At 31.0% G+C, this 14,762-nt stretch overlaps 1 protein-coding gene across 1 annotated transcript in view; it reads left to right on the top strand.

Annotated features, from left to right (window-relative positions):
* The first annotated feature begins 573 nt into the window (after positions 1-573).
* LOC121116099 (uncharacterized) overlaps positions 574-14,762 on the top strand; it is a 35,946-nt gene continuing 21,757 nt past the window's right edge. Inside the window, 1 exon segment of the mRNA XM_071888001.1 lies at positions 574-919. Within this exon segment, the coding sequence (XP_071744102.1) occupies positions 913-919 (7 nt within the window). The 5' untranslated portion in view covers positions 574-912.

Genomic DNA, 14,762 nt, shown 5'->3' with positions numbered 1-14,762 from the left:
CCACTTGAGAACTACACTTTTTACACAAATATAATATGGACTTCATTTGGATATTTCTCACGCAACCTCTACTCGTTTCATAAGCATCATTTTTGAAAAGCCCTATATATACATTTTCCTCATAAAATGGCTTATATAGATATTTCCCCCGGCTCTTTAGAGGCTTTCATTGGTCAAGAGCGGCAACACATTTTGTATTTAAATTATATTGTCAGGGACTTGTTTGAGTGATGGACTATGAAATACATATTTCCTTTGACAATGCTGGAGACTAAAATACTGCACTTAGTTGACATTGAAAATCATATATTATTATTAAAAATCATAACTATAATAATTTTCATCAACTTATTGCAAGAATAAAAAGAATTCTTGGGAATTGAAGAAATCAATCGTCAGCGGGAAATATATATCGATATATTTGTACGTAGAGTGAAGATTGAAAGCTGAGAAACGGCGGAAAATTATATTATATATAATTTTTCCCCCCATCGCGCGCGCGATGCGGCGAAAAAACAAAAATAACAAAAAAATATCTTCACATAAGTATTATTAAAGCATGCTTTTTATCACACTTTAAAGGATTTAACGAACGTGTCAATGAAGAGTGAGCTATAGTCTCCTGAGAGAGTTTTCCCAATTTCATCAACATAATGAAACAAAAAATTTGTCAAATTTCGATAAATATCTTATCAAGTGTTTAGTGTTTGTGCAATACTTTTTTCTTGTTTTTAAGTGCTCAACGTTTTTATATCATAGAATTATTGGCCGAAATAATAAAATTTTAAGTGTTAACTCTTTCTTCACACCCAGGATATCAGAAGTGTGATTTTGTCACGAGTACTCATAATTATTAATAATAACAATTTATAAGCCTATGGGACAGAGGTCATATCATCAATTCACTTAGTCATGGAAGGTAAATATTTGTGCATGTAATACTCAATTAGTAAAGAGTTGCCTTTACAATCAAAATTAATCAAAAAAAAACAAACCTTCTTATATTTATATAATTGTACAATGAGGCATTTATGATCACGTATTATATTAATTAAAAATAGCTAAATAACTCACGGAACCTTTCACTTGTAACAATATGTTGTAAATAGTCACTCTTTCACCGATCTGATAATGTTATAATTATTATTAGCTCGTTGTTGTAAAACTCTCACTTTAGAAGAGTGTTTCTTGAACTTATTACCTGAAGTAACCATCAACAGAATCTCAATAAAGTCATGCATTCCCTCCCAGATTTTTGCTTAGAAATTTAATGAACTTTTTTATTCATAAAAGTCAAATAATTAAATGACTTTCTTTCAAAAATAGCCAAATATTTTAACAACAAAATTATTTAATTTTTCCCCAAAATAATTTATTTGTTAAATATATTAGTATCTTATTTTTTACCTAGATGGCGTACTATACGATACTTTTAATTCCCTCCTAGAATGTTTCAAATTTCCCACTCGGGAGGGGGATTCTCCCTTTTTCCAGTTAAGAATCACTCATCTATAGGACATTTGCTTAAAAATACATCGGCCCACTATTTGAGACTACGGTCCGGACCAAAATATCGTGTACAATAACAAATTTGCAAATAAAGTCATATTTTTGAAACCTGGACGATTATCCTCTTCAAAATAAAGAAGTTCAAAATGTTTCTTGTTTGAAGATAGAAAATGCCATGAAGAGATACATTTATACATAAACACGTTATTCATTTCGTGCTTCTAAAACTTAATTTTCATTTCCAGCCAACAATATACATTTTAAGTCACGGAACCTCTTCATTTTTAAAACTATTACATTGAAAGTTTTTAGACTCACCTTTTGACCAAAAAGTTTATAAAATATCCAGTCTGTAAATCCATGACTTGTTGGATACCGAAATAGCTTTAACTAATTCGGTCTTGATTCCGTCGGGTCCGACGTCATTTTTGTACGTCTAATTTCTGTTCATAACTTGAATTTGAGTCTGGATCAAAATAAAAATCCGGATTGGTCTAAAAATATGAAATCGAGGAGACCGAACCGGGAAAAAAAAAGATCTCAAACCGAGTTTCAATCATCGTTAAGTTCAAGGACTGAGCAATCGTCTCAATAACAAACATAAAAATAAAACAAATTGAATACGTCATGAGTTTGTGGCAATTGATTTTGCAATTGTTTATATTAACATAAATTTGAGTGGAAAATACATAATATATATCAGCATACATATGTGGTCTGTCAACCTAAAAACAATCAGGAACATAAATTAATATTAGAAGAAAGTCCAAATTAGGTTGGGGAAAAAGTAATTTCGTATTTTTCGATTCATTTCAATGCTTCATAAAAAGTGTTACAATCATCCAATTTAAGCCGAGTATGCCCTGTTCTGTTTAATAACTTATTGCAAACGCGAATCCAACTTCATATTGTCCTTTTCGTAGAAGCCCTTGCCCCTATTGGCAAAAAAGCACGGATATCCAATTTTTACAGACCTCTATTGAGCCCATATTTTTAAACCTAAGCACGCTGGCCATAGAGGAAGAGGTGCTAGGTCCGGACTTTAGGATATATGCATAAGAACTTCCTATCCAAGCTCCCAGAGCTTCTAGCGCGTCATCAAAGATGTGTGTACTATGGCATTGTCTTGATGAAAATCGGGTTCTCTCTTATTTGGGGTTCTTTTTGTATCAAGCCTTTTTCAAATGGTTCAAAACGGTTTTACGATCAATTTTCAGCTCATGGGCGATGCTACGCCTGCCATCATGCCGGTCTATCTCGATATTGTCCATGATTTTATCAACATTTTCTACAACAGACCTGCCATTGTGTGGAGTATCATTCACCTCCACTTTAACAGAAAAAAATTGCTCGAATCACTGTTGTATAACACGAAGCGAAAGAATATCGGCCTCGTATACATTGCAATCTTTCTTGGTTGCTTTCGACACGTTTTTCCTTGTCAGGTAGTAAATATGTAAAATATGGGGAATTTCTTCTTTTGAAACCTTAATACTTTTGCACGATAATTCACGACTGAACCGGACAAGTGCAATACTGTAAAAAAAGGGTTTGAAGTATTCACCCACACCTTTACAATGTCTTATTGCATGATCCAACATTAACAATAATGGAAACGATATACTTAGTTAAAAAAAGGCGGGAAATATAAAATAAAATTTTTTCGTAACCTAATAAACATATATAAACATGTTAATATTTCATAGACCTATTCGAGTCAATTATAGCCTTATTATTCAAATTTGTGGAAGAAGCTAAAGTACACAAGAATTTCAGCTATAGTTTGAAGTTTGTATTTGATTTATGATACTTATATTGGACCCAATATGGTCCTTTTCAAATAAAATGTATCCATTTTTCATTCTTTTAATGTGATGATCAACTTTTGGTATTTATTAAATGCAATTTGCGACACAACCCAAGGCAATACGAAAATACGATAATTTGTCAATGAGTACAAATGTAATTCAGAATCTATTTTAAGAAAATTACTTCTAGCCTGTTTTTGTGCTGGAAGGCCACATACATATATTATATGATATCCAAAGCTGGCTTTAAAATAATTATGAATTGACTAAATGTGAAGAACAAGAAGAAAAAAAATGTGTTTGAGAATACAAAAAAATAAATCAAGTCCATTAAGAAGATTTATAATGTTTATTTCGTCACTCACATAATCATTTTGTGGGTTTATACTTATATATAAATATGCTTTGCTTCTGTTTCAAGGAGGGAAAAAAACATCCATAAATCATACAAATGACCTAAAAATGACTTCTTCTACTAAATACGTCACTGGTTTGTTAAAAAAAAAGAGATCATTTTGTTTGTTTATAAATTCTGTAAGTGACGTCATATATGTAAATAATACACCATAGACAATTGGAATACTCATCATGAATAGCACTTTTTATCCACTCTCAACCTCGAGGTCTAAGGGGAAAGGAAAGTTTTGAAAAAAAAAAGCACATATGGCCAGGCAGCTGTTATTTAAAGAATACTTCCACGGGCGTCTGCAGGGGTGGGCTGGAGGGATTGAAGCCCACTCCCCAATTAAAGAATTTTTGCTTATTACTTTAAAAAAAAATTTTAATATACAGCAGGGTAAAAAATTTAATATTTGACGTTTTCTTTTCAAAAAAAAATTTTTTTCTAAATTTTTGTTTTTTTCTATGAATAACTGGATTTTTGGAATATTTTAACAAAAAGTTGAATCTTCTGTCAATAGCTATTCGAATACAAAAAAATTGAAAAATCCGTAGGGATTAACAATAAATTATTTTTTTTTCAAACATCCATAGCTATTTGCAAAAAAACTACATTATTTGGGGGAAAAAATGGTACTAATTAAATTTTTCTCCAACAATTTAATATTTGAAATTTTTTCCAAAAAGTTTAATTTTTTTCATTTTTTCCAAAAAGTTAAATTTTTTACATTTTTTTCCAAAAAGTTTAATTTTTTACATTTTTTTCCAAAAAATGTATTATTTTGTGATTAACAGGATTTTTCAATTTTTTTTCCAAAAAGTTACATTTATTAAATTTTTTTCCAAAAAATGTATTATTTTATGATTAACAGGATTTTTCAATTTTTTTTCCAAAAAGTTACATTTTTACATTTTTTCCAAAAAGTTTAATTTTTTATATTTTTTTCCAAAACATATATTATTATGAGATTAACAGGATTTTTCAATTTTTTTCCCAAAAAGTTTAATTTTTTACATTTTTTTCCAAAAAGTTTAATTTTTTTACATTTTTTTCCAAAAAATGTATCATTTTGTAATTAACTGGATTCTTCAATTTTTTTTTCCAAAAAGTTTTATTTTTGTTTTTTTTGTCCCAAAAATGCAACCCCCCAAAAAAAAAAAAAAAATAATAATATATATATATAATCCTGCGGACGCCCCTGAGTTCTTAATAAAAATATCAATTGAATAGATAATCTTACAAACCACAGAGTATAAAATGACACGAATTCTAAACGAAACCCCTTGATTGATAAATGTTATTATAAAGTTCTAAATCTTATGTAATTCCTTTTTGAGTTCACAAGACACAGAGTCATCTTCTTTTTTTATCATACAAGAGTCAACTTGTTTGAAAATGAAAAAAATAGCTAACAAAGAAAATACATTAGAGTATCTTTGTTTATTTCAAAAAGCGAGCTGTTATTTACTAACAACCAAATTAGCAATATATTCTGTTTTCAGCTATCATTTGACTTCCCCAAATAAGTTTTCTGAGCATTGATTTGTTGAATAGGTGTAATGACCTCTTTTTTAGTTGTTGAAACACGCTATCAACTGATTTTTGGGTCTATTCTCTGTTTTTTTGTTTTTTTTTGAGGAAAGGTTTTGAGATATATTACAATTAAAATAACGCTGTGAACATTGTTGGTTTTCTGTTTGTAAATCCTAGTATGTAATAAATTTTGTAAGAACGTACTAATTCGGTTCTAGTTCGGTCTGGATCGATTTCTTTGTAAATTTCCCCTAGGTTGGTCCCGATTCAGGGGTGCAGATTTTAAAAGTCCTTTTATTTTTTGTGTTTTAATAATGTCAAATTACACAGTTTGTGACAGTAGTCACGACCGAAATTTTGGTGTATATTTATCTAGAAATAATAACTAAATATCAAAATGGAAAAAATCGGTCTCGGACCGAGTTTCAACACTATATATGATTTAGCCATCATATATTTTATTTAAATTTAGTTATATAATTGATTTTATGAACATTTAAAAAATAAAATACACACTCAACTACGTCATGATGGATAGATCTTATCTTCTTTTAGGACCGACAAGTTGGACTGGACCAGGGTCCTCGGTCCTACATAAGTACTGATACAACACTAATTGAGCCTAAAGAAGTTCCTTCACGATTTGAAAATGATTAAATTTCAGTTTACAGTTGTTATGTCCTCAAGGAATAAATAATAATAGTTAGAGAATTATTTTAATATGTTTTGATGAATACTTTAGACTTTAGACTGCTCACTACTAGAAACAAACAAATTTCATTTTAACATATCAGGGTTCATATTTAATTCAAATTTTAACATGTACTGTAAAAGCTCATAAATTTTGCTATTCATTGGAGATCAATAACAAAAAAAAATGGAAACAGTTGTCTTTGGAATATTTCATAAATACACATTTTATAATTTCTTATACACAAATTATGTATATGATATACGTCGTGGAGAACTATATAAAGTGCACCACGGTGACTTGTTTTCATATATATGCATTCAGACACATTTTGCTTTATTTATATAGATTATAAGTAATAAAAATGGTTCATTACGTCGTTACCCTTATTTGATCGTACAACCAAACCTTAAAAAAAAAAAAATACTGGGGAAAAAATGATACAGTAATTGTTGAAATTTGATACTTTTACATAGGAGTATATGTAGTACGGATAGATCGAAAGGGAGAAATCAAGTACTAATGAGCCGTCGAATTAGACATTTTTCTTCCAAAAAAAAAAAAAAAAAAAAGTCGGGGGAAAAAAGCAACCTATTTTTTCTTTAATCTTTATGGTACAGCTTTCAGTAGATGCATTTATCAGTTAATCAGTATTGTTTCTCAACCTGTGGTGGGCCTTGACCCCAAATGGGGTCTTCAAACCAATGTCAGTGGGCGTTAATTGATTTTAATCCCGAATGTGTGTATTATACAAAAGACGGTAAAAAACATATTTAGACACTTTTATCAATTCATACTGTGAAATTAAATGTAACTTAGTCTCTTAACACAACGTTTGGCCCAGTATTGAACATGCTTGGCTTATGTTTTATTTTGGTCGCGCCACCGCTGTTGATTTTCCTATCAGTATTGTCAAAATAATCCATTTTGGACTAGATTGGCCAAATTTGACAGCATCTGTTTTATTTTGTATTTCACTTAGTGGCTGGGTTTTTTGTAATACACAATAAAAATACCGTGTCAATGGTGGCCAAAGCGCCTGGTAGGAAGTCAAAAAGGTTTTCTTAGGAGAACATTCTTTAATAAAAAGTATCAAGAATTCCGTATGAACCGTTGTAGGATTCTTATTAATTACCTCAAACATCATGGTGAGTGCGTGATTTTCATCTCCGATGAAACATTTACGGAAAGTATTGTCGCTTCACGAATAAATAATCTATAATTAATTGATAATCGAAATATTTTAGCAGTTTCTTCCACAAAATTAATGACTGTAAGCATATATATAGACATTAGATATTTTAAAAAGTGGGGTCGTTTTCTGATTATTTACTCTAAAATGGGTCTCTATATTTGAAAGGTTTGGAACCACTGATCTACAGCAGTGGTTTCCAAAGTGGGGGTCTTGGGAAACAACAGAAAGGTCGCAACATAATTGAAAAAAAAAAAAATTGTATTATGACATAACTTTTTTTTTGTCAGGATGAAACATTTTTACGGCAAAATAGAGGTAAAATTTTTTTTGAGGATTTATTCTCTAAAAAAAAGTCATTCGTCTCAAAGTTAATACAAATGTAAGCTTATAACGCGTATAAACGACTAATGTTTGACTTCCACCATGCTTTTAAATATTGACGTGTATGAGTGGTTGCGTGTTTTGTCAAAGTCTGTCTTTCTAGATCAGCAGTCGGTACGATACATCAAATTGAAAATTCTAGCAAGCCCGATGACATAATGGTCTAGCCTTGTATTTCTATTAAGCTTGATTTGGCTCAAATTTTGCAGGAGAGGAAAAATTCAAATTTCTGAAATTTTTTCGTAAGAATTCCAAAAACCAGGTGATTTATCTTCATAAAATGCATGAAATTCATATTTCAGTGAGAGGTGTAGGGGCATCACATTATCTAACTACGTATATTGAGGGTCTAACTCAAAAAAGTTTGGGAACCACTGATCCACAGAATGCAAAAATAGTCATTTATTAATTAAATTATTTTTCTCCCAAGTTTGATAGAAATAATAAGTACAAAATTCTGTGATATATTTGATCTGCAGACATTTTGTTCTTCATCTTTTTTTCGCTTCCCCTTCCATTTTTTTTTAGCTAGGGTTTTTGAGTTTGTAAACGATTTTACCATCTCTTGTGATGGAAGAGAAAGACTCATCTCTCTACCTTAATCAATGAGGGGTTAAGAAATATTTAGAATATTTTAGGGGACAAAAAGGAAAGAAAGAAGTGTTGTTCCTTCTTGGGTGGCCCAAGAAAGACTCATAAATACACATCACTTACCCCTTTCTCGTATAAAATACGAGGAAGAAGATACACTTAGAAAAGTGCAATTCTAACACGAAAGCAGCAGGGTCTTGCCTGATTATTTATTATTTTTGTTGTTGTCCCCCCTTTATACCCCCTCCCCCTTTATAATTTACATTTTGCCTATATTTGTGGGGTGTCAATATTAAAACAATCTGGAATAATATATTTATAAAAAAATATTTAGAAATCCAATGTAGAGGGTTTTGACTGATGTGATCATTGAAGGAGACGCCATTTTGCGTGGGGTTCCTATTTTTGGACATCAATGCTGGTGATGGGAAGGTTTAAAAAAATCCGATGCCAATTCCGATGCAATTCTAGTAAAAATTCCTGATGCCGATTCAGATACTAAACTATTTTAAAAAATAACTAAAAAATACAATTTTGCTATCTGGGGCGTCCACAGAATTATATTGGGACGGGGCTTATGGATTTTTTTTGATAAAAAAAAAATCCAAAAATAATTTTTTTTTTTGAAATTTTTGTGAAAAATTTTATTTTAAATATTAAATTTCTTGGAAAATAATATTGTAATATACAATTGGATATTTAAATTTTTCCAAAAATCCATAGCTATTCACTAAAAGTTATATTTTTTGGAACTTTTTTTTTAAACCCATGGCTATTCTCAAAAAATTTCAAAAATCCCCAGCTATTTACAAAAAAAAATAGACTTTTTGGCGGAAAGTTTGAATAATGAAATTTATAATACATTAAAAAACATGAAAAAAAAACTACAAATATTATTTTTTTTTTTTGAGAAAAATTTCAAAAATACATAGTTATTCACAGAAAATTTTATTTATGGAAAATAATTTAAAAATTTAATTTAAATTTCACATATTAAATTTTCTTGAAAAGAAGGAAAAAATCCTGATTTTTTTTTTTTTTTTCATAACTTAACAAAGTAATAAATAGTTAAATACCAGCAATAAATAAGAATTGGAATTGCCAATTTAACACTATTTTGATTCCAGAAAAAACATCCAATTCTCCGATTCTGATTAAACATCCCATCACTATTCAATGCCCCCTATAGACTGTTATCACTCACAATACAAACTACTACATTATCCTTGCTTCTTTGAATTTAAGGCATAACTATCGCTACAAATGTAATATCAGCTGTTATTCCATATATAACATTCAATTTCATCAAAGTTAAGGAGTACATTTTTATTACCACAGGCTTTTAATTAAATTTATATTTTATAGAAGTATTAATCGAAAATGAAATTATAATAATCACAAAGTATATCTTATGGATCCCTACATCTCATGTTCCTCAGAATAATTAGCGTAATTTTGAGTCCATTTCAACTGTGTATCAAGAAATAAAAGTTGCTTAATATTTGGGTGAATGTTTAAATCAAATTTATTGACTACGTCAAAATTAAGATGTTTCACAAACTGAGGGAATGAAAAAAAGGATTTTCATTGTTATAAAACTTGGGTATTTAGGTCCCTAAACTGTGGATTGATGAAAAGGTTGGGAACCACTGGCTTCGTAGATAAAATTTAATTTGACAAGTTTTAATGAATTATTCAAAAATTATGGCTATTAATGGGTTCATCCTTGCTTACTTTTTCTATTTTGACATCCCCCATATTTTCTATTTGATTTGATACATTATATTTTATAATTAATTACTGCATCCAATTTGTCCTTCAAGATGTGTCTTTATTCACGATATATACTATAATATGCTTGTTTGTTGTTGCTTTTCTACACCAGGGGGAGAAGTATAAAGAGTGAGAGAGTATCTGTGGTGTGAAGTTTCTCTTTGAAATATGTTTTGTTATAAACAATGATGTAAAGTAAACATTCGAAGAAGAAAAATAAATATCTGGACTCATTGATATATTAGTGTTGGGTCTTGGTTTGAAAATCCTAAACCGGTCTGAGAACGCTATGTTTTATTATTGGAGCAAATTAATTCGGTCCTTTGAAGAAGTCATTTCTGGAAGGGTCTTATTTAAAGTTGGAAGTAGATTTATTTTTTAGATGAATTGTACATGACGTCAGTTGTGCCTCAAAATTGTGACCATTCACAAACAATAACGTCATATGAATTTAAATGCGTTACATAAATCATATTTGTAATACATCAGGATAAGGGAAGAAATTGACTCATCGATCAAGATCGAAAAACATTTTGAGTCCAAAAACAATCTGTATACTATTTGAAAATGAGGAAATTTGTGTCTAGAGTCTGGGAGGACGGTTTGAACGGGAATATTAACCTGGAGAAAACAGGGGTCTTGGATCGAGTTCTCAACACTATTATTTGTATAAATGTATCAATGTCTGTGTATATGTAGAAGTATATCTGACCTTCCACCCCCTCTCCTACTCAGCACCTATGTATGATGTGTAGTGTGCATAGATGTAAATTATATGATCTTCCGGTATGCTAAAAAAAAACCACCGGAATTTGAACAATATGAAAAATGTTTGGGAGATGACCACCTTAGCTGTCAGGGCGTTTCATTAGATCAGCTGCAATCAGATATGGGATGAAAGAAATACACACAGAACTTCATTTTATCTAGCTATGGATAGACGCCGCTAGGTAATTTTGCCATAGGAAATTTAGCCTTACAGCCATTTTGCCTCAATAATATTTAGTCTTTATATATAAGTAAATGATATTTATAGGTCATTTTTAGTTCAAATTGATGTTTCTTGGAATTTTTTAATCAATAATGCATTAAATGGTTGTTGTTTGTTGGAAAAATGATGGAGTCCTCTGTCAAAAGGCCAATATATAGACCAACAAAATCTCACTATGTAATTAATTTGAACCAGAGACAAAATATGTAATAAAGTTCGTATAATAAGAAACGGTTCGAATAGGAGAAGTGGTAATCACTTCTCCGTAATCAATAAATTATCATTAGCCATGATGGATTATTCATATTAGAAAAGACTCAAGGATTGACCAACAAGTATAGTATGAGACCAGATTCCATTATTATTCTATCAGAAAACTAACATTGAATGCATTTTATACGAATAAATATGGAATATTTTGTTTTCAACCAACAATAAACAATAACAACGTATATAACTCATTTATTTATATATTAAGCCGAAATATCCTTGAGGCAAAATGTTCTAAGTAGATATGGTTCAAGGTAAAATGTCCTTAGGCAAAATAGTTTATAAAGAATAATTAATGACAACAGTTTTACAACTACAAAAATAACTTATTATCATATTTTTTTCATCTCTGGCAATGTAAGCCTCGTATTAACTTCGCTTTGTGTTATTATTTTATGACCTCCCTGATATATCCTTTCCTGCTAGGATTTATCTAAAAATTGACTCAGGCAAAAGGTTGAAACTTCTCAAGCCATTTTAATGGATTTTTTTATTCGAATTTGGTCTTTTGTAGGCCTCTTGAACTGACTCAAATATGGCGCTATGAATCTAAAATTGTCCTTTTAATATTACAGTTTATCAGTCAAAATACCTGATACAGAATATTTTTAATAGTTTAATGTGCTGCTCAATGACTTGTAGTTTCTCACTCCTTTATCAATATATCTTTATACAACTTTTAACTTGTAGCATCCTATTTGCTACGGTACAAGAGTCCCTTAAGTTAACAATTTTCAGCCATATAAACCTATTATTGACTCAAATAAGTCCATGGAATATTGGGCTGTATCAAGTAAAAAAATTAATTAGGATTTTCTCCTTTTCTTGATTTTCTATTTCTTTAATTTGTTTTTATGTTAAAAAACAACATATGTATTAATAGTCGTCTGATGACACAACAGCTCCGAGTCGTCCAAGAACTAATGACTCAAATCCGGACTGGAGTTCTACCCCTGCCACACATAATTTACCTCCATGAATCTCCCTGATTGAGCCTCATCCATTATTTCTGTCACTTGTAGTTTGTAAAAAATTAATGGGAATTGCACCTTTTATAATAAGTTCATCCGTATTTTCACGTGATGTTTGACTTGTAGTCGATTTATCAAATTTGATGTTATTATTAAAGGATGTATATATTTACATATATACATACATCTATGTGTCTTGTAAGAAGAATAATGTCTTACTCCCCAATTTATGTTTTTCCTTGTGTGTTCTCCATTATATTCTTTGAGAGTATAACTGGGATGAAGGGGGTAATGAAGAGAAAAGATGCTGTTACAGATGGGCCATTTAATCGTGTGAAATGTATGAAAAGCCATGGTGACATACATGACATATGTGGGAGGAGTCTTGTGTCGGTCCTGTTTTTGGATAGGAGACATTTCAGTCTGGGTCCAGTCCAATTTAGTCATGCAAATGAGTATGTTACTGAACTTTATTTATTCTTGTTTTAATTAGTTCTAGGACTCACAGTCCAAAGTAGTGTTGGTTGGATCATTATTTAGGTCTGAAGACTGAATACATTTTAGAACCAAACCGAATAAATAAAGACTTACACAACATTAATAAGTAGTGTTTCCTTGGTCCTTATTTCGTACTAAAAACTGCCGTCTCGTCCAGTTCACTCCTGCATATCTGTCCTAAAAACTTATAAAGCTCGGGCATTGATGACGTCACTCACTTCATTTTCTTCTTTTTTTAATGAATCCCAGGAACTGAGAGTCTTAATGATAATTCCCAAGGACTAATAGGACTTTTTCTAAGACTAGACTGCACAGGATCGAATATATAGGGACCAACACAACACTAGTCTGAAGGACCCACGGTCCCAATGACCGATAAAACCAGTCCTAAAACTGGACTGGACTAGACCAAATAACTAAGGACCCACAAAACACAAATTGAAGGAAAATGGGCACAGTTGAATCTACCTTTGCTCTCAAACATAAAAAAACCACAATTATAAGCGTTGTTTCTTAATTTATGGGACGAATTGAGATACTCAAAAATGTTAACTCTAGTATAAATCCTTCATTTTGGACAAAAGCTAGAACTAAGATATTTAACTTTTAATATTTTGGGTACTATATCCTCTCTAATATTGAAGCTAGTAGATTCAAACTTATTTCTTATCATAGCTAAGTGTCCGTAATCAATAGTCACAATTTATGTCATTTTAAAATCTGGGAAATTGGAGCTTTCTTGTTGAGCAATTCATCTCTACACATGCAAGACAGTATAGCTTTTGAAACTGATAAGTTTCCACTCACTGTATGTTAAAATTACGTAGCAGTGTTTTGCACTGAATAAATTCATCGTACATGGCCCTGAGCTTATTTTCACTTTTTAAATATAAGAACATATTTATTTTTGGGGGGAAAAAAATATGAAGAAGTATAATTTCCATCAATGATTACCTACAAAAGGTATTAACCTCTGTTTGGTATTTTTTTGCCAGTTTGTATGTTTTTGTGCTGGGTCAACCAATTGTTGAAAATTATTCAGAGCTTAACAGCGGATCATTTGAATTCAACCAATCAATTTTTAGAACACTTGTTAGAGAAAAAGAAGCTGAAATATTGAGAGGTGACAACAAAATACGATGTAAATTTTTGGGTTCCTGAGGTAACGTTGAGATATTGATATCTTTTGGGCTCAATCCAACTCCAAGTAGGGGAGCCACTACCAAAAAGTGGTTATCAAATGACCACGGTCTCCCCTACAATAGTGTTTCTATACTTTCATAATATCTTTATTCTCAAGAACAATTTGAATTTTCATTAATTATATTCCTATTATTTGAATTAATTTAAATATTTTTGTCACTCCAATATTTGGGCAATGAAAATAACTTCCCTACCCTTATTTTCTCACTAACCCAACATCTTTTCTCTTGAGATATCTCATAAATAATAGTAGCTTTTCTAGGGAGTTATGCTCCTGTTATAAGAATTAAAAGTTTTAGTTGTTTAATGCGTTAGACATATACTGGGTGCGGTTCATAAAATGACAGCAAATTTATATCCTTAATTATTGATTATCTATTGGTCAAACAAAACAATTGCCCCAAATCGAAGAGTCTTTTATAGTGGCGATTACACGTTTGATACCGAAGCAACACAATCAAAGAGTCCTTTATTTACTCCGTACACATACAGTTTCATTTTACGACGATGAAAGTGGTCCTCCGTAGTGTTGTGTTAATCTTTATTTAGGACTGAAGACCGCAGTAACGTACAGTTCAGTTCTGGATATCAGTCTTATAAACTTGTAATGTTCTGTCCTTGATGACGTCAATTAACTTTATTTCTTCTTTTTATCAATCAGTTCTAGTACTGACAGTCTGAAGGACCGGTCCTAAGAATGGACTGGACCAAATAAATAAGGCCTAACACAACACTAGTCGTCGTTAACCCCAATTTTTCGGATCCAATGAGAATTTGGGCCTGGAAAGTGGGAAGTTTTGTATAACATGCTCCCTAAGGGAAATTGTAGCCATGCTGGGAACGGTAGGAAGGTGATGCCCCCTTATTTCTTTCCGGTAAACGGTCCAGAGGTCAATTCTGTGGTGTACATTGGTGTACTCCGAGATATGTTTGTTTCTTTGATCCGGA

This window comes from Lepeophtheirus salmonis, chromosome 4, assembly GCF_016086655.4.
Source record: "Lepeophtheirus salmonis chromosome 4, UVic_Lsal_1.4, whole genome shotgun sequence".
Taxonomy (NCBI): domain Eukaryota; kingdom Metazoa; phylum Arthropoda; class Copepoda; order Siphonostomatoida; family Caligidae; genus Lepeophtheirus; species Lepeophtheirus salmonis.
The sequence above is the reverse complement of the archived record's forward strand: the minus strand, read 5'-3'. Positions and strand labels throughout refer to the sequence as shown.